The sequence below is a fragment of the Solanum tuberosum genome, unplaced genomic scaffold, assembly GCF_000226075.1.
Source record: "Solanum tuberosum cultivar DM 1-3 516 R44 unplaced genomic scaffold, SolTub_3.0 scf00381, whole genome shotgun sequence".
Lineage (NCBI taxonomy): Eukaryota > Viridiplantae > Streptophyta > Magnoliopsida > Solanales > Solanaceae > Solanum > Solanum tuberosum.
The window spans coordinates 155,843-178,004 of record NW_006239304.1 but is presented as its reverse complement, the minus strand read 5'-3'; the positions used below and the strand labels follow the sequence as shown (position 1 = coordinate 178,004).

At 32.0% G+C, this 22,162-nt stretch overlaps 2 protein-coding genes across 4 annotated transcripts in view; both read left to right on the top strand.

Moving 5' to 3' along the window:
- The first annotated feature begins 6,434 nt into the window (after positions 1–6,434).
- On the top strand, positions 6,435–8,180 carry LOC102602566 (uncharacterized). The gene is made up of 3 exons (XM_006362000.2): positions 6,435–6,687; positions 7,538–7,587; positions 7,683–8,180. Exons 1-3 carry the CDS (start codon positions 6,579–6,581, stop codon positions 7,881–7,883), a joined length of 360 nt encoding a protein of 119 aa, XP_006362062.2. The 5' UTR covers positions 6,435–6,578; the 3' UTR covers positions 7,884–8,180.
- Positions 8,181–19,829: 11,649 nt separating this feature from the next.
- Positions 19,830–22,162, top strand: part of LOC102601779 (QWRF motif-containing protein 2-like) — a 9,549-nt gene continuing 7,216 nt past the window's right edge. Inside the window, exons 1-2 of one of the 3 annotated variants that reach the window (XM_015302817.1) lie at positions 19,830–20,834; positions 20,871–21,830. In XM_015302817.1, the coding sequence (XP_015158303.1) occupies positions 20,307–20,834; positions 20,871–21,830 (1,488 nt within the window). In that variant the 5' untranslated portion in view covers positions 19,830–20,306. Of the gene's footprint in view, positions 21,831–22,162 lie in introns of all 3 variants that reach the window. The other 2 variants (XM_006361997.2, XM_006361998.2) reach the window with 2 other exon arrangements.

The window sequence follows — 22,162 nt, the reverse complement described above, 5'->3', positions numbered from 1 at the left end:
CCGCGCTATGGATGCATCAAAAATTCTCTCTAAGATTGAACCAAAAGAAAGTTAAATCAGTCAACTGAGTGATCAACAATGTCACTACTGTTGATTAGTCTATACTTGTCTTACTCCTTGATGATTATGTGAAAAAAACAGATATAAAAAAAAAGTTTTTGAAAATCGCATTGATTTTTATTTGTTAATTTTGTGTATTGGTGGATGAAAGTTCTATACATAGCCTCAGCCTTCTTGTGCAATGTTCTTGTCATTCATTTTATTGAACAAAAATGGTGATGTTCTTCTTCCATTTTTCGAAGTATCATGATCGTCCAATGAGAAACTATTAAAGCAATTTAATATGAATACTTGATTTGAACGTTCATTTTTGCAAGAAGCAACACAACATACATGCTCACAATTAGGGGTGTAAAAAATGAGCCCGACTATAGCTAATTCGTCCAGAATTTTAAGGGTTGGGCTCAAGATAATTTGAATTTGGTCCATTCAAGCCTTAACTCATTTTAAGAGAATCCTCAATTGTCCCCAATTTAATCTTCAATTTCAACCCGTTTTAAGACTCTTTATTTGCATTTATGTAATGTATGTTCAAATATTGAATATATGAATTATTATTTATTTTATTTCTTTTAGGATTTATCTATTCATTTGTAACTTTTAAAAATATATATATATTGAGTTGAAATTCAAATTGTGGTTATAAAACTTAAATAACAATATATTAAAATTATTGAGATTAAGTGGGTCAAGTCTCAGCCCGTTTTAAGCCCATTTGAGCCCAAGTAAACTTGGGAGGGTTAGGACCCAACCCAATTTCTATTTCAACCCATTTTAATATCTCAAATTTCAACCCAACCCATCCATTTGATACCCCTACTCACAATTAAAAAATTAAAATATTTAAATTAATTAAACAAAAATCAAATTTAAAAATTCCAATCTACTCCGAACTTTGATTGAAATGAATATAAACTATAATTTCTTTAATTCAAAAATCAAAATTCAAATTAAAATTTTCATAAATTTTAAATTCTGACTTGGCGACCACGGCATAGTTAAAACCACCTGGAGTGACAATGATTTTCACCAGGCCACAAAAAATCATACAAACACGTTGGCCGGTCAATCCAATGAGTATAGTTTGGTCCCACGTGGCAAATAAAGTATCTAGAAGCCTGCATTGCCGCATTCCTTATGTCTCAATCACCAAACAACAATCATTGATTCGGTTTGTTTTAATTTATATGATACTGTTCAAATTTTAAGAAAAAAATGATTCTAGAAATATCGTAAAAGTGTAGAGTAATCTCCTTCCATTTTTTTCCCTAACTATTCTCGTTTATGATTAACCACCAAATGGAGGACAAAAGAAAACCTTAAATAACCAACAAACTTTATTTTTATTTTCTACAACAAATATCCCTTTCCATATCTCTCTTCTTATAAAATAGAGAGAGAAGAGAGAGTATTTCTTTTGCTTTTTCTTTTTCAGGTTGCACATACACAAATTAGGGAAAAGGAAATTCTTTTTTTGGTTAAATTGTTGATGGAGTTGTGGGAGAAGATGATGGATCCTATGCGCAAAGCTTGGAGTAGAGTTTCAACACGTATTCGCATTCGTAAAACTGGTTAGTTATGTTCTCATTAATTCATTTCATCTCCTGATCACATGACATCGACTTTACTAATTACGTGAGGCTCTCCTCCAACATCATCTACTTAATTTATGCAATTTCAATTCATCTTCCATTGGGAATATTGTAGTGTCATTTCATATCTTATAAGCTAATAATAACTCAATGAAATTGATGACTTGAATTGAAACATAAAGAGGATTGTTCTTCACTAATCATTGTCATTGTGCTTATTTTGTCTACCTTCTCTTTTCAATTTTTTGAGCCCTTTATATTGATTTGACTCTCCTTCATTTTATCCATATAGGTAGTCAGGTTTTGTCGCCCTTTATATGGGATTAGGCTAGAGCCTCATCTCTTGGCAGCCTTAGTATAGTAGTATTTAGTAATAGCGTAGTTTCTTTTTTTTTTTTAATGTGTTTGGTTATATGTTGTTTTATTTTTTTGTATCTTGATATTTTGTTGTCATATTTTTCTTGCAACCCCCTTCGAATAGCTTCTCTTTTGAGTCGATGGTCTATCGAAACAAACTTTCTACCCCTCAAAGGTAGAAGTAAAATTTGCATACATGTTATGTTACCTTTCCTAAACCCCACTATAAAATTATTATAGATAATTACTTATAGTTCTCTTTTACCTGACTAATTAATATAATATAAATTTATTTAAGTACGGTTGATACATAGAAATTAAACTCGTAACATAAACGTCTTGAATATTCGCTCTTGAAACTTTTATTTTATAGGGCATGTAAAGCTACACCGTGATGTGAGGAAATGTGAATATGAAGATGTTCAAATTTTGTGGGATATGTTGAAAAAGAACGAAAAAGGATCAGATGCTTCTAAATCTCCTTCTGGACGCAAAAAAGTTCGATTTTGGGATATTATTGATTGGGCTAAACGTGCTCCCTTCATTTGTCGTAGCGTGTGATCGATCAATATATTTTTATTGTATTTTTCTAGCTTGCATATCTCAAATATCTGTGTGCTTTTTGCAAGACGAATGATCGTGAACTTTTTCATACAATTAGTTTCACTTATTTGGAACGAGACTATTAATCATGTAGATTTATGAGAGTTGGTTCTAGTGGAGTACGTATAATTTCTTGGAGATGGATGTGTTGTTTTTCTTAGATATTTTTCTGAACTTGAGTTAGTGAGACCTATATTTGTATATAATAAATTCATAGATGAATTATTCTATCTTCGAGGTGTTGTTTCATACAAAATGTTTTGGAAAGTGAATAGCTTGTCTTTCTGTAAAAAAATATGTAGTGATACGTACATTTATATGTAACGTAATACATTTATAGATGAATCATTCTATCTTCGAAGTGTTGTTACATACGAAATCTTTCTTTTTTGAATTTATTGGACAATGAATAACTTGTCTTTGGTAAAAAAAAATATATCTATGTAATGATACATAATTATGTATATTTGTATATAATACATTCATAGATGAATTATTCTATCTTCGAGGTGTTGTTACGTATGAGAAGCATTTTTCTCCTAAAACTCACATCACTCTAAAAAATGTCCTTTCCAAATTTTAAGGTACCGAATTCGGTTAATATATATATATTTAAAATCTTGTTACTTAAAAAGTCAATTCCAAAGCCATAAACTTAAAATTCTTGTTTCAATTTTCATATACATAATGTCCATTTTACATAAGTTGCTCAATGCCTGGTATCATCTCCTCTTTCCATCTATGTGTTCTGCCCAATGCCATTTGATCTAAATCTTCCAATACACAAATTTGCACACCAAAATAACTTTTAACATACACACACACAAAAAAAAAGGATCATGAAGAAAGTAGAAAAAAATTATAGATTTTTTGAGAAAAAAATTTGGACCATTTCTCGATTTGTGCGTGTCATCCTTGCGCAGGGGCCATGCTAATCTTCTCTGTATCGTTCCAATTTTATCGGATGTCCCCGAAGGGACAAGCATGCATGTTACTGTTCAATTATATAAACACAGCGAAGCTTCTCTCTGCAGACGATGAGGGAGAATTAGCACATTGAGTTTTACCAAAGGCATGGGCCTGGACCTAGCTACAGGTTTTTGCTCTTGCTTTTATATGCACATAGAGCCCAACTAAGCCTAGAGTCCAGATTTGCCCCCATATTCAACTTGTACCATTTGGTTATTGAAATTAGTTCATGTATCGGTCTGTTTGGTTTTGAAGTCTATTGATTCGACTTAACAGTTGTCAATTTGTAAATATGCTAAACTGTTATAAAACGACCATTCGGTTTAACCGTTGAAATTTTACACAAAAAAATTAAAAATCACTTAGAAACAAGGTGATAAACCAAATGGATCATGCATATGAGTTGATACATTGCATCTTGCTAAAAACAAACATTGCATATTGTAGAATAACTGAAAGTTTGAGACAGTTAGAAATAAAAGTATGAAACAAAATCCTAAGTCAAAGACTTTATATATTGAATAGTATAAATATAATTTATTAATTTACAATCGAGTTATCGATTAATCCATTAAGAAAAAAACCACAAACTGTTAAGAACCAATAACTCGATAATAAAAAAATAAAATCATTATTGAAACCCCTAAATCAATAACTCATTACCGATAAACCAATAACTTTTTTTTGAATGGGATTATCGGTTTCAGTTCGATTTTGAACAATCCTAACCGAAATGGTGTAGACAAGGATATCTCTTGGTATCTTACCATTTTAATACAAAAAATGGTGTTTGCAACAAATTTTAAAGTGATATAAAATAAATTTTGATGATTATAGATGGTTTTCAAGACTAATTAATATTCATAATCAAACAAGATAAATTAATTTCACATTTTATCCCGAAAGTATTATTCCCGAGCGACCAAACCACCCCACATAAAGGAGGTTGTAAGAAGTTACAATTCATCATTAAAACTTGTTAATTTAACATACACAGAAAACAGATTTTTTACATACACACACACACAAGAAGCAAAACACAGGATCATGAAGAAGCCAGAAAAATGTATGGGTTTTGCGAGAAAAAAAATTTGGACCATTTCTCGATTTGTGCGTGTCATCCTTGCGCAGGGGCCATGCTAATCTTCTCTGTATCGTTCCAATTTTATCGGATGTCCCCGAAGGGACAAACACATATGTTGTTGTTGAGTTATATAAACACAGCAAAGCTTCTCTCTGCAGACGATGAGGGAGAAATAACGTATGGGCCTGGACTTATAAACATAATGGGCCGGGCCTTCTTATTTGGTTTGATTTTTGCAATTTGAAAAGTTAGGCATATCCTATGCATTGATTTTCATAATCAAACCGAAAATAATAATTTTACATTTTATTTCGAAACTAATATCCTTATGCCCACAACTAAAATAATCATTATCATAAGGAGGTTTTAAGAAGTTACCTACTGGCCGTCACTTATTTTTATTAAGGATGAGCAGAAATTAATTGATATGCCTATATGGTAGCACGAAAATGAGTAATTTAGTCAGTCATAATAAAAGCAATTTATAATAGGAGTAGAGTACTGCTATTGATGAGTTATATCTACTGTTCATTTCTCGTTTTTTCAAATTGGCCATGCTACCTGCAACTTCAAAATTCTGGCCTCTTATCTAAATTCACAGTGAAGCCCGTGACAGACGTAGGTGTTTTAATCGAAAAATCAAACCAAATCAAAGAAAACCATATCAACTAAATCCATTTTTCATTGCTTTGATTTTTGTTAGTTTGAAACTCCATATTTACGGACACTACTAGAAATAATCATGAAATTTATCACTAATTACATTTTCTTATAATTTGTCGTTGAATAGAATGGACATGAGATTTTTACCGTTTAGCTGATGAATTTTTTTGAGTAAAAACGAAAGAAATATTTAACTAATGTAACGATAAGCCATAAAGTTTTGAGACTGCAAAAGCCTCTCAGCATTCAATTTCACACTGTTTTTTCTCATGCAATTCAAAAACAAATACAGTAGCAATTACTCTCTCATTTACTGCCCTCACCCCCCCACCCCCAATACTCCCTGCACTGCGACACATGTTATCTTCACCACTCTTTTTAACAAAATAAAACTATTCTTTTATTTTTATACTCCCTTCGTTTATTTTTACTTGTTCAGTACTGTTGATCTGACACATGCTCCTTTAAGAAGCAATAAATAGAATGATAATATTATTATATCACCTTTAGAAAATGTATTGAAAAACGACTATTGTTAGGAATCAAGTGATTATCTCGTGATTTTTCAAACTGGATAAGTATCCCTCTCTCATTATTTTATTTTTAAAAAAAATTATTACGGTAATAAGTTACTCCTTCCGTTCTTTTTAGTTTTTTTTATTGGGTTTCCCACCCGGTGTCCGGAGCCCACATTGTTGCTCCAACTATTCGGGGGTGGCGCTCCCAACAAGATTTTCTCCATACCCAGGGCTCGAACCCGAACCTCTGGTTCAACTCCCACCAGTGCACCACAACCCATGTTTGTCCTTTTTAGTTGTTATATTGCAGCTGTCTAGAGAAAATTTGGCTAACTTCCAAAGCTAAATTAGATTATTTTGATGCAATGTTTTAAAATAAAAATATACTATAAGTTGCAATTTTATCATATCAAAATGATTAAGAAAAAACACACATTGTGAAATATTAGTCAACCTTCCTATCGTCATTCTAAAAAAAAAACATGACAACCGAAAAGGAACGGAAAATTATTATATATACATGTACATATATAGGCTTGCAACATGGGCTAGAACACTTTTTTCTTCTTATCTCGACGGGTTTTCTGGTCTCTTATTATTTTTTTTATATAATCCGAAAATAAGGCAGCTTCTTAACAAACTTTTTTCAAATAATGGGCTGAATATATTGTACTAGTCAATTTGTTTTTCTATAAATTAATTTTTCTCAGCATTTTGTAATACTCTCACATTATGAAGACTACTTTTGTTTGGTTCTCTGTTTTGCTCTTGTTGTTGGCAATGGTAGTTTTGGTTTGCTCTGTTTCTTATGACAATGGAGGCACATCATCGAATACTCCTGGTAAATATTTTTATCAAATTTTAGCATATGATTTGCTATATTTGAAATTATTTTTTATTTTGTGAAGTGTTATAACAAAAGTCCACAGGTGGTTAATGAGATGAGTGAAAATGTGCAATTTGAGCTAATGTTTCAGGGTGTGAGTTAGGCGTAAGACCTAATTTCACTTGGTATTAAAATTGTTCACGCACTAGATGCGTGAACTTTTTATAAGTCTTGAGCTAGCTTTTCGAGTATGAGTTAGGCTAGACCTAATTTCACAAATTTTTACCGTAGAACATAATTTCCATTTATTTTCTATCGAATCAGCTCACTGAGAAAATGCATGATGAAATACAGATTTTCACTGAAATAGTGGTAAACTTCCTAATTTTCCCATATGAAACCATTATTATTAGTACTCCCTCCGTTTAAAAAAGAGTGGTCTAGTTTGACTTAACACGGAGTTCAAGAAAATAAATAAATTTTTTGAATTTTGTGGTCCTAAATTAAAGTTATGTCAAATGTACAAAATTATCCTTTAATTTTGTGGTTTTAAACATGTCACGTGGAAAGCTGAAAGTAAAAAATGTTACCAAATAAGGAAAGAGGTCGAAAGAGCAGGGTCTTACTTATTCAGGGGGATGAAAGACAAATAAAGGGATCAGGGGACTTTATGATCGGAGAAAGAGAAGGGGCGTGGCTGGTGTGTCACTGGGCCGATGGGGGAACCCGTAGGAATGGGGGACGACCCACCGTTCTTTTTTAAACAAACTAAAAAGAAAAGGAGATTATTCTTTTTGAAATGGAGGAAGTAATATTTTTTAGTAGTGTGTTGATTAAGTAGCCTTCTTATATAATTGAATCACAGGAATGGAGCATAATGAATTGACAGTGACTATCAAAAGCAGAAAGCTACAGGTACTTGCACTTAGATTGTTACATTGCTTTTGAAACTACCACGAAAATTGTCAATTACACAACTAAACTATGCGAGAGTCGTATTACTCTGCAAGGTCAATGGCTATGGAGCAAGCAGGTTCGATGATGCAGGAAAGATAAATCTGGAAGATTATCGTCCGATAGATCCAGTTCCAAGCTCAAAAGCTTCAGTAAGACCAGGGCCTATACAGCATGGGACTCCTCTTATGCCTTATATTCCTAAGCAGCCTTCACCTCCTCCTCCGACTCGCTCCAACCCCGTTGGGTTTCCATAGGCATGATCCGTTCTCACGGATCATTGCCTAGGGTGATGAGGTGATGAGACAAGGTGTAGCACAGTATGGTCAGCGCATCGCATATTCTAATGTTAAGAAGAATGTAATAAACTCAAAAGAACAATGTGTGTTTTATTTGTTTTTCTTGTAAAATTTAATTGGAGCCTTCATGTATTAGAGGTTCATATTTGTACCTTATCTAGATGGTACGTATAACGTACTTTCTTAAAAAATAAGTTAATTCCATTAATGAGTATACTCTCTGTTCCAATATGTATGTGATTGTGTAATGATATTTGACTGGACGTTGAACCTAAGAATAAAAAAAAAATGCTACTCTCTTCAAATTCCAAAATTTGATACTAGTATTATTTTTTTGGTATGTTGAATTTTTTTTTTTAATTTTTAATTTATTTTATTGAGGGAATTTTGTTTTGTAACCGTCCGACATTTAACAAACTCAAGAGTGACAAATGACAATGTCAATTTATTTGGTTTCTTGTCAATTGGGCTGAGCCCATTTGTTTCGTCAAAATGTTCACACCTACATAATTTGGGAAGTCTACGTAATATTTAAATTTACTTTAAAATAATTTTAAATATATCGTGTCTGAAATTAAACTTGACAACGCCTAACTTCAAAATAAAATATATGAAGATTGAAATTTAGCCATAATGTCAATTATTATAATGTTGACTCTGGCCGGTACTTGCTTACAATTAGTTAATTCCACTTGTGAGTTTGCATAAACTTAAGCCAATTTTTAAGTTATAACAATATAATGCAACCAAATATTTAAAAAGTAATTTTATCAAATAAAACATTTAAAGAACATATTTTCTATAATGTGAAACGCATTCCCCCAAAAATATATGGCTTTTCAATTGTACTTCCTCATTTATACATCACCATTTTTAAATATACATTTCTCCTGCCTCCCATAAATTGAAGAAAATATCATTTTCATCATTTCATTTTCGTTTTCTTTTATGGTTGTACGATCATGGTTATGTGGTGGGTCAAATGATCCAAAATTAATCTATAATGACATATGTAATTTTCACCATTTTTTCCCTTTTCAAATACACCTTAGATGGTTACTAGATACCAATATTAGGAAAGTTTTTTTCTAGGTTAAAAGGTGTCTTAAAACATTTTAAAAAAATCTATAGATATAGTTTAGAGCGTATTATGAAACATAACTACAATTATTATATCATGCAAAAGAGTTGTATCAAACGGGTATTAACAAAAGAACTACATTCAGCTAGGGAATATCAACATATATTAGACAAGTATTTGTCACGACCCAGACCATCGTGATTGACACCCACACTAATCCTCCGTTGGGAGAACCATTTATACTAATTAGCTAACCAACTTAATCAAAATACTAAAACATTTAAGTTACGGAAGCAAGTTAAATGCTAAGGAAAGAAATAGGGAGTTCTCATAAACTCCAAACAAAAGTCTAACAACTAAACAAATGCGGAAATACTAACTAGAACCTGAAAGTCAATATACCAAAACTCTAACAATGAACCAGAAGTCTAAACAAGAAGGGTTACAACACCAAATTAAAGTACTAACAACTAACAAGAAAATCTAAGTCCGAAATGTGGACATAGACAGAAAGATAACTCATGGCGGCCCGGAAGAACTGGCTCACCCTTGAATTCGAACGACGATCACTGATCTTTTAAGCGAGGTCTGTCAATAGCCACCTGAAGATGCCCTGTACTAAACAAAAAAAAAGAGCAAGTGCAGTATCAGTACACAACCACAGTATACTGGTAGGATCACGCTGCTATCTCACTAAGTGCAACATATATAAGTCAAAATAACAATATAATAACATGCATACACCGAACATATACAATATCATCATCATTTACGAACAACGAACAATTTCACGATTCTCAAATATCACAGTTATATCAAGTCATTGGTCCTCTCATCAGTAGGGGTGCGCATCGGTCGGTTCGGTTCGGTTTTAGGTGTTATTGGTTCGGTTTTCGGTTTGTAAATACGTCAAACCGATAACCAAACCAATAACATATTTCTTATCGGTTTTTGGTTAATCGGTTTATGGTACTTAACGGTTCGATTTTCGGTTTAACCAATAAGAAATACTCATATATATTATATACACGATAAGAAAATTTTCAAATAACCATATGATTTTTCCAGCATTTGGCATGAAAGTAATAATCATAAAAGTAACAATCATTTTTCTTGCAAGTTTAGAACACTAGACACATTCAAAAGAAAAAGTGTGAAAAGTAACAAATCGTTTAACCATTAACAAAAAGTATGAAAGTAACAATCGTTTAACCATTAACAATAAGACTAGTAAATTTAGTATAGTCTTATTGGGTTATCGGTTTAACCATTAACAAAAATTATAAAAATCGGAAACCGAACCAATAACCCAATAAAAAAATTTGCAAAACCGTTTAAAAACCGTTAGCCCAATAACCCAATATCAATAAACCAATAGTGTTTTTTTCGGTTCGGTTTATTGGTTAAATCGGTTTTTGCACACCCATACTCTCATGGAACCTAAACCCAAACCCAAACTATTAGCATACCAGAACGTGATACCCGATCCAATGATTATGCTAGAACGTGGCATCCGATCCCATAATTATGCCGGAACGTGTCAACCGATCCAAGATAGTGTGTCGGAACGCAACACCCGATCCATTCAATAAGCCACAATCATAATCACAGAGTACATTCTTATAATCATACAATCAAGTCATGATTCATGACATCCATCATTCATATATTCTCATTTACAACTAATGTGATCAATAATGCAACATTCGCATACATGTATCATAATGAAGCAAGAACAAACATACATCACACAATCATAGAATCATAATTATCACATACCTCGAACAAAGCTTAAATCCCCTAAGAAACTTGATTGCTCCATTTTCGGATTCGTTCCGCTTGTTCTTGGTCTACAAACAATTAATATAATACAGGAATCAATAAACAATAACTAATTACCCAAATTACTAACAATCCTATCAACCCTAGATCATACCCATCCAGATTAGGGCTTTTTCCACCATAGTTTCCAGATCAAAACTTTTTCCCATCGATAATTACTCATTAGATTATGTTCTACGAATCGAAAAACGGATTCAGGGTGTGAAAATCTTACCTTTAGCCTCAAGAATGGTGGAAAACTATTAAGAAAATCCATGGGTTCGTTCCTTGGTTCTCAAGTTCGAAATTTGTAGAATAAAACGTTTTTGGGGTTTATTTCTGACTTTAAGTCGTGTTTGCCCCGCCATGGCGGCATCCACCCTGCTACAGCGGCCTCGCCCTAGCAGCAGAAATCCCCGCCATAGCGGCTTGCATGGAACAGTGAGCAAAAATAATAATTCCAAGACCCCATTTCACAACATACATTCAACCAACGACTTTCAGAACTACCCGTTCACGCTAAGATCAATTTCGGGAGTTCTACTCACCCAAATTCAATTTCGTAAAGTCGTACGGGTTCCTTAACGTCTTAGTTATCTACTCATGTAATCAAAATCGTAATTAAATCACCAAATTGCTACCAGATTTCCCTAGACCTCACAGACTCTGATTTCGTCCAAATCTGGACTAGGTTGGGAGATCCCAAGTTACTACGAAAAAGTTTTTCAGTCCAAAATTTTTCCCCGTTGGCTTTTTTATAACGACGAAAACCGGTCGTTACAGTATTACATGTATTAGCACATATTATATCAGTTGAAAATGTACGAAATAATCGTATCGACATATATTGTACATACCAGTGCGCATGTGTTGATGTGTATTATGTGTTTGTTATAAAAACCCAAAATGTAACTATGTTTCCTCTATTTACCAGCCTTGAACCTTTGACCTAGTGGTCAGGGCTCAAGAGTACAAAAGCTCCTCAAACAGTCAACCTCTATGACCAAGAAGACCGGTTACATTTCCTAGTTTTTTAAAATTATAGCTAAATATCATAAATACAAACTAAATATTCGCCACGTCGTAATTTTTTTCAACACATTTTTCCTTTTAAAGAAACATTTTTGCACACACCCAAAATAAGTTTTAAAAAGAGTCCAAATGCTACTTAAGTTATTAGTTAAATAGTCTAATGGCCCCATGAAGTAACTTGAAAAATTATGTGGGTCACCAGTACTTGAGATTATTTGGGTATTAATTAAGTAGTGAAGTTTCATTATTTTAACAATTATATAATATATCATCCAACAATCATAGACTCCAGAAGTGAAAGTTAAGTCATAACTCTTTTTCTAACTACCATTATTCCCTAATAATATTAATATGGCTTAACTGATCAAGGTATTAACAGGTGGACCTAATTATCATCATTAACACTTGATTCATCTGGGACCAGGATGTTGATTCTTGTTGTTCCAATTTTAGGAAAAAAATTCACTATATTAAGCTACTATAATATATACAAAATATACCTTTTTAAAAAAATAAATAAATTATGAGCTTACTCCTATACGGCTCACATTGTACACAAGTCACAACTCATTCAAAATTTCATATTTTAAGAAATTCGTAAATATTCATCTTTTGAGTGACTTGAAAACACCAAATCATAACTTTAAGTTATCTAAAAGAGATTATTTTTATGAGCCCATATTAGATGACATCTTACTAAAAATATTTGTCTCATATTACTCTCTCTGTCTCTAATTACTTGTTCATTTTTTTTCTTTTTTAGTTGTCCCTAATTATTTGTCCATTTTGACAAATCAAGAAAGGACAATTTTTTTTACCTATTATACCCTCAATTAATTACTTAAAAAAAAAGGTAGAACTTTTTGAAAATCTCAAGTGTTTAATGCATCTACTTCATAATTAATAGGGGTAAAATGGTAAACTCAATATATCAATAATTGTTTTCTTAATAGGTGTGCCAATTCAAAAATGGACAAGTAATTAGTGACAGATGGAGTACTTGATTACTTACTTATTAAGACATAATTAATTATTATTTTCCATTTTACTCCTATAATTAATATGGTCTTTGGAAATTTAACCAAATTTTGAAGATCTAAATTTATTTTCTTGAACAAAATAATAAAATTGATCGATTTATTAATAATTTCTTAATCATCATGTAAAATAGTACATATATTTGATGCTTTGCCTTTGCCGTAGTAAAACGTTGGTCCAAGTTCCAAGTAGCAATTTGCTTTCCCTAGCTAATAAGTTAATTTCCCAAATTGCGTACGCAACGCGAGGAATACTTTATCCTTTGTTATCTTCTCAATTTAAGGAGCATATATTATATGGAACAACATCGCACCTTTCCCATATTAAATTCTGTCTCAATTCCTTAAAGTCAATAAAGAATTTTTATATCATCAGGTCATATAGTACTTTACGCATAACATATCTTATTATATATATATATATATCAACGTATATACATTAAATTATTATTCGTTATTTCTTTATGCATGCCGACGTTATTTAAATAATTGTGGATAAGGAGAGGGGCAAAAGTATTAGTTACATATATAGTTATCTTTATATTAATCACGAGTTTAAGTGGGCATCGATAAAATTATCAGCTAGGTATTTCTTCCGTCTCAAAATAGTTGTTATGTTCGATTTTCAAGAGTTTATTCAATTAATTTTCGGAGCTAAATTGGATTGAATTATATAACTTTATATTTTAAAAGTAAAAATTTTAAATCTGAAAACTATATGAATAATACTATAAGTATGAATTCTTCTCATGTCGACATGGTGAAAAACTAAATATTAAGATATTAGTCAAAGTTTATGTAATTTAACTCTCGAAAAGTGAAATATGACAATATTTTGAAATTGATAAAGTAAAATAGATTTGCTACTTTCATATAATTATATAATGGGAAGGAAATTATAAGTTGCCAAATTAATCTCGACATTTTGATTAATTTGAGGTACATAACCATAATGATCACTAGCAGTGGAATCCAGAAGAAAAAAAAAGTTGGGACATACACAAAGTGAAACAATGACCAATAATATTCATATTCTCTAGTGAAAGAAATAAGAGAAATATATTTCTGATAAGAATAAGTATTTAAATAAAGATATTTCTTTTTTGGTAATTTTTATTTAGCTTCGATATTCATATTGAAGCCTGATTAATTTGGATTCACGTTGAGTGGACTGGAGCTCCGTTCAGGAGGAAATGCTCGATCTCTGGAGTCTACCAAACATTTTTCTATATCTAAAAGCGCTCAAAAATGAAACCTCTAATTAAAGAAGGAATAACTTCACTCACTAAACCAGATACTCGCCATCCATATAAAAAATATGCTAGCTATATCCTCCAGACTAAAAGGGTCTGATTTTAGTGAAATGGAGAAAAGTGAGGTTCTTGTGAAGAAAAAGAGAACAAAAGAAAAGGAAAAGAGATGGGCTACAACTAGCAAAACATAACACCAATTAAAGCATTGCAAGATAATGATAGAAAAGGAGGAGAACTTTATACGTATACGTAACATACAATACACTACGAGTACTCTCTCATTTTAATTTATATGACTTAATTTGACTGTCACAAAATTAAAGAAAAAAAAGACTTTTAAAACTTACAGCTTGAATCAAATAAGTCATAAATGTTTTTGTGTCACGAGAAATCATCTTACTAAAAATAAAACAGACATTTTAAAATTACTAAATATAAAAATATGTCATTCTATTTTAAACTAACTAAATAATGTGTCATGTGAATTGGACACGATGAATGATACACGAATTATTTGTGTTGCTCTAATTCTTTAAAGATATCATCATACTCTATATTCGATATATCTCCTAAAAATACATTATTTTCAAAGGATCATACATGCACCCGACGATATTTCGGTTTTGAATACCATAGCATAACAAATCATAACTATGAATTTGACTCCACATAAGCTAAGTGGGGTGAGTTAGGTTCCTTGCATTGGAAACAAACCATGTTTATTGCTATTATTATAATTAGTTGTTTCTTTTGAAAATAATTACATTTGGTTAGGTGATAATATCTTCGGAAAGCAATCAGAGCTAGCTGAAATTAATAAAACACACAAGAAAAAACGATTATTAACCATAATGATGATTACTTTGGGAAAAACTTATCGTGTATCATCATAATATATATTCCCAGAAAAACAATGAATTCATGAATCAGACTTTTCGATCCAAATAAAAAGGAAAAAGATAATTAGTGAAGTGGCCACTTCACTTTATATTATAAAAATGATGCTACAACACATAAAAGAAAGAAAAAAGTTCTAATAGAAGTTTCTTGCTAGCTAAGGCATAATTAAAATTTAAAGTATAGATAATGCATGTGGCGTGTCTATATGATGGCCTTCTCCTTTAATTTTTGTTTATTTTGGGGACCTCAAATGGTCCTCATTACCTCAAACATAAATAAATTTTGCTAAGTTTAGTAATATCCGTAAAAATAAGTTAAAATTTGAAATTTATGAATTATGTTTGGAATTTTGTTCTTTTTTACGTTATCAGGTTCTAAGCAAAATATATAAACCGTACATAGTTAATAAATTTCTTAAGCCAAAAGGTTTGGACTAAAACCAAAGATGGAGACAATATTTGAAGCTTATTGGTTCTGGATTCTAATATTTTTAAGTTAATGGATTCTAAATTAATAATTCATACCTATTCAATAAATATAAAATTTAAATCAAAACAACTTAGTTTGGTTGAACCAACAACAAACCCCTCCGATTAAAGCTACTGTGTTTCGCTGAACCCGAAAACTCTACACTAGCTCCCCCTAAATGTATATGATCAATCACTAATTATAATGGAGTACATAATTAGGCAATTGAGCCAAAAAAGAAAAGAAAAGTAGGAATGGTTGGGCGAAGTGTAATCATCAATTAGCCTCTCGTGAATATAGTTAAATGACAAAAGTTCCACCAAATCGCAATTATCTTTTTCGTGATTAAGAAACGTGCATTGTTAAACAATATAATGCATCGATCTAATATTCCTTAGCTACTACCACTTATGAAGTAAAATATTTAGTATTAAATATTTTATATATACCATATGCTTTTCAAACAATATTTCCTTTTAGATTCTTCTTTTTCCTAAGGAATAGGTAAAATTTCATTTATTTTAAGTTATATGTGACCAAACGATATTTCATCAGGTCTATGATTGAATCTCTTTAGATCTATATATCATTTACTGTATCTATTATTATATGATATAAATAAATAATAACGGGTAATTAAGAGTGTAAGGTGTAAGGGAAGCCAACTAACTAGTTAACTTAGAAAAATGCAATTAATTATTTATAATTATTAATAAAAGTGGCTTAACGTCAAAACAAACTTTGTTTTTTTTGGGATAATATAATTTAAGCCATCTTTTTCAATATGAAGGGAAGTTTGTTTGTCGATTGAAAGTTTGTTTGGCTTTAGCTATTGTTGAAGCTAATGACGACTTTGCTTAATTTAATTTTTAATCAATTAGTTATCTTTTTCTAAGTTTGTTGAAGACCCTTAATTTGTTCTCCTGTTCCCATCTTTGTTCACTTCTCTCTACAACTTTTTCCTTATATGTTAATTAAAATGTTGTGTAATAATTGTAGTATAAACTTTTAACTCGTTCACTTTCATAGAATAATATTGTGGCAGTGTAGATCTAATTAGTTATATTGGATCCTTAAAAGACATTATAAATACGATCGATATAACAAATTGTTAGACTAGGAAAAAGTAACTTACATAGACAACATATACTTTTTCGATAGAAAATAATTGCCAAATCAAAGAGTAGATTAAACATTTCAAACATATATTTTGTGACTTGAATTTTATTCAATTTTTTAAATGATAGTTGTCACGTTGATGAGCTGATCCACCATCCACAATCTTTTGCTCAAGCAATGTATGTATAAATAATAAAAAATCAAATATATACATACATTAAATTCATACTATTAGTGATACTCTTCATTTATTTCTTTTTAAAAAATATTCAAATTTGCCTTCATTTGTTGCGTTCATGAAGACGATGTCACAATGTATAAAATCAACACCTACAAATTTTAAAAAGAAACCCTAACATGTGGTATATTCATTTTGTATTTGTATAAGTAAATACATATTTTAAGTAACTTACTCTCTCCGTCCAACAACAGTTGTCCACTATACTAAAAATAGTTGTCTAATTTAGAAATACAAGAGTTAATTTACCTTTTGTGTCTATTTTGTCCTTGCTATTAAATATTATTTATCATCTAACAAATTTTTTAAAGTATTAAATTTAATAAAGTCAAAGGATAATATAATAATATTACCCTTATAATTTATTGTTTCTTAAGAGATGTGCCAAGTCAATAGTAAACAACTAGTGTTGAACAGAGACAGTACCTTTTTGTGGCACTTTTAATGTATAGACCCCAATAAGCATGGTGTGGAAAAAACAAAATGAATCTGGTTGAACTGATTTTTCAACACCTTAATTAATTATTGTTCTTTCCTAATGTTTTCCTTACATAATAAATACCAAGTAGGATGGAAGTCTATTGGGGTGGGTGTGTTTGGTTGTGTCGGGTAACTATTAATTACATGTATAGGCAATTGTATTAATTTTTCTCACCTTACAAAAATATATAACTACTATACATTTACATATCATTTGGTAAGTAGTTAGGAGCTAAATTATGTAGGATAGAAGATGGAATAATTAAAATATATATAAAAAAAATCCTACGTAATTAATCTCTGTATAAAATAATACGTATATAAATTTCCTTATAACTAATTAATATAATATTAATACAAACATAACTCTAACCAGCTATCAAATATTCCTTTACATGTAATGATTTTTACATTGTTAGTTTTACTTTAATAAAGTTATAGTTGGTCTTTCGTCTTATTTTTCAAGTTGTTAGTTTAACTTATTACTGGTATATTTACACATATCACATGTAATTATTTTTTATTCATCCTACAATTTTGAAATTACTAATATCTCAAGATTAAATACCAAAATGCTCTTCTTCAAGGCCTGTTCTCTTACGTAAAGTCTTCTAAACAAATAAGGTTAATAAATTGGAAGTAAAACTTAATTTTAGCTTATCTAGTGTAAAACAAAACATATATTTTACATTATACAATGTTTATCACATGTTTAGTCCCATAAATCAAATATTTGCGTTTAAATTATATCAATTGCAATTCAATCGCTATTTAATTATACTGTGATATAACTTATTCACCAATCAAACTACCTCGTGATTCAATATATATGATTTAAATTGGATTTAGGTCATAGTTGTGAATCATGTTTAATTCAATGCGAATCACAACTTGTGATGAATTATGCTAATTTAGTAAGGCATGGATTAATGCATGTAACAACCTATATGATAGTACCTTTTTTAAGCAATAAATAAATAAAAATAGTACCTTCTGCATGGTACTTATATTATTTATATATCACTTTATTAATTTCTGGTAAAAAACCTGTGAGTAAGTTTAACTTGTTACAGAAAATAATTATTCACAGCCGCTATATACATACATAATTAGAAGGTAAAAGGTACAAGTATCCTCCTAGATTACGACCGAAATTTCAGAGACACACTTCAACTAAACTAAGGTCCTATTACCCTCCTGAACCCATTTTTTTTTTGTAATTTTGTGCGCCTTTTTGGCTTACGTGACATCCAAATATCTCCCACGCGCCTCAATTATGTGGAGTCACGGAGTGTGCCACGTAAGACAAAAGGTGTACAAAATTACAAAAAAAATAAGTTCAGGGGGCTAATAGGCCTTAGTTTAATTAAGATGTCTCTGAAATTTCGGTTATAGTCTACGGATACTTGTGCCTTATCCTAATTAGAAGTATATTAATTAAGACACGTTCTAAAATTTCTATTTGGTAACTTTAAAGTTTACCATAACTTTAATTGTCACGTGTTGGTATTACCCTACTTGTTTTGAAAAAATTAAAGTGGTCTTCTTTTAACTTTTTTTTTCTAGAACAAACACATGCTTATTGATCTCTAAATCCGTGATTCAGAATAACCATTGAAAACATATTAAAAATCAAGGGCACGCAAATTATCAAGAACTAATATAATATTTTTGATGCTATCTTGATTGGTTACAAAAACTTTATTCTTGATCTCATGACTCCGAAATTAAATGAAGCGTTCATTATTATTCCAGAGCCTTCATTATATAAGAAAACCTTTTTGGACGAGGCTCAAGGTTGTTCGATATTTTTACTGTTAAGCTAGAACTGACTAAATTTTAACGAACACATATCACTTTTTGATACGCTCAAATGCCAAACTCATATATATTGAGCAAATTCCATGCCTTAATTTTGAGCGTTATTTTGTACGGTAAATAAGACAAGTAATAATACAACCCAACAATTGATCCAAAACAATTGCACCTTAAATTAAGTAGATAAATTCCATTAGAAGAGACAAAATCTGTGCCGCGAGTAATAATTACTATGATTTAATTAATTAATCAATATAAATGTTGGCTTTTAATGATCCCGTAATTCCATTTACCTACTTTAAATTGTTTTTTTTTATGAGCATGCTTGGGTATTCTCTCCGAAATACTAATAAACAAACAAAATGCAATACTAGTATTAAACAATAATAAAATATTAAGATAAGTTATTAAATAATCATGTAATTTACCTAATCTGTCATTAAAGTATCAAAATCAACTGTCATCAACGTGACGTTTCTCCGAAGATTCAACAAAAATACTACTATAAAAATATTACACTACACAAGCATTCTATATTAGCAGAGTTCGAAAAAGACTACATCTCAAAGAGTGTTATGTTAACCATCTATTCTAATGAAAATATTAATAACGAGTTTCAACAAGCTCGAATCATGATCTATAGATCATGTCAAGATAAATTTATCATTGCTCCGAGACTTCCTCGCCAAAAATACAAATTCTCATTGATGTGTTTAGTGTACTTTACCATTTAGCTGTCTTCAAGTTGAGGGTACAACTATTAAGAGTACCAGTACAAGTTCTTAATGCATTGTTTTTTTTTTAATCACATCGAAAACGCAGTGGGGGACGACAGTTATGCTCACAAATATTTCCTTCAGGTCCCACTTTCTCTCTCCTCCGCGTATATTTTTCGCCGGTGTTCGTAACGGTCATATTTTCCGGTATGTTTCTCTCTCTAAAAATTACAAAGTAAAAAATCTCTACATTAATACAGGCATTATTAATACATATACCATTAATTTCAGATTGTAGTAGTGATCTCTTCGTATTTTGCACTTTATTACTCTATAAATTTAGCTGAATTTCTGGTGAATTAGGGTTTTTGAGAGAGTGATTTTTTCGGAGAGATGTGAAGAATTGTGAGAAGTGGCAATGGTGGCTGCAGTATCAACAACAAAGCCCAATCAGAAGGTCACATCTAATGGTTTGAGTTATCAGAATCCGAAAAGGCCGCCATTGTTGCCTTCAGAAGCTCAGAATGGACCTTCTAGAAAACCGAAATCTAGAGAGGTTACTTCTAGGTACCTTTCGACTTCTTCTTCATCTTCTGTCTCAACAACGTCGTCTTCGAATACTTCGACTACTTACTCTTCATCGTCTAATTCGATTGCCTCACTGAGGACTCCATCGCCGATGGGGACTAGGACGGTTCGACCTGCTGCAACGCCGGTTCAGAATTCCGGTTCAGTTAAACGGTCCCAGTCGGTGGACCGGAGACGACCGGTGACGCCAGCGTCTACGGAGAAGTCTGCTGCGGCGAAGCAGCTGTTGAATTCCAGTAGGAGTTTATCTGTTTCCTTTCAAGGTCAGTCTTTCTCTATACCTGTTAGTAAGGCAAAGCCCCCTCCTGCGACGAACAATATTGGAAGTGTGAGGAAGGGTACGCCGGAGAGGAGGAAAGTTACTGCGGAATTTGTCACGCCGGAGAGGAGGAAGGTTACTGCGGAATTTGTCACGCCGGAGAGGAAGAAAGCTACGGCGGAATTTTTTACACCGGAGAGGAGTAAAGTTGCGGCGGAATTGAGCACACCAGCGAGAGATCGGACTGAGAATGTCAAGACAAGTGATCAGCATAGGTGGCCAGGGAGGTCAAAGTCACTCAATTCAAGTTTTCTGACACGAAGCATGGATTGTGGTTCTATTGACAAGCCTAAATTTGGATCCGGAAGTGTCACTAGTTCATCAATGAAGTCGGTGATTGATATATATCATAGAGCTAGAATTGAAGCTAGATTGAAACCTCAAAGTGATAATGGTGAGGTCGATATGAAGTCAGCTTATGGATCAGCTATGTCTGCTGATGCATTGGCTTCAGATAGTGAAAGTGTCTCCTCAGGGAGTACTTCAGGTGTCCATGATGGTCCGACTGTTACTCATGGAAAAGGAGGTCCCCGTGGTATAGTTGTGCCTGCTAGGTTTTGGCAAGAGACTAACAACAGAATCAGACGAGGGCCAGAACTTGGTTCTTCTATGGACAATGGCAATTTGAAAACAGTGGCTTCTTCTAAGCAAATGGGAAACAAGAAGTTTCTGATTGATAGCCCTAGAACATCACCCCGGGTTGTCCCAGCTTCTAGAGGTCTAGTGTCTCCTCTTCGAGGGGGTCTAAGACCAGCATCACCAAGTAAGGCATTGACACCATCTGCTAATACTCCTTTAAGAGGGATGCCAAGTCCTACAAGAACAAAAAATGGTTCCATGGTTTCAATATCTAATAATTCATGCATCATGCCCTCAATTTTGAGTTTTGCTGCTGATGCAAGAAGAGGGAAGGTAGGGGAAAACCGGATAGTTGATGCACATGAGTTAAGGCTTCTATATAATCGGAACCTGCAATGGCGATTTGTCAATGCACAAGCAGAAGCTGCTCTAAGGGCACAGACAACAACAGCCGAGGTAAAACTTTTTAAAATGCTACTAACTCTCTAAGTGTTACTGATGACATAGTTCATATACAAGTTCTTTTTTGTTCGACAGTACAAAGACATTGCTAAGGAAACATCATCTCGGATTTTACTATCCCTTGTGAACCTTTGTAGTGAATGTTATTTGTGGAAATGAAATAAATCAATCAACTATGGCTCAATCCTAAATTAGTTGGGGTCAGATGGTACACCCATCCCGCCTTATTAAGAGTAAAGTGTAATTAGAGAAATGAAAAGTTGCCATAATAAAAACGCACTATATATATTCCTTATATAGAAATGAAAAGTAGCCATAATAGAAAT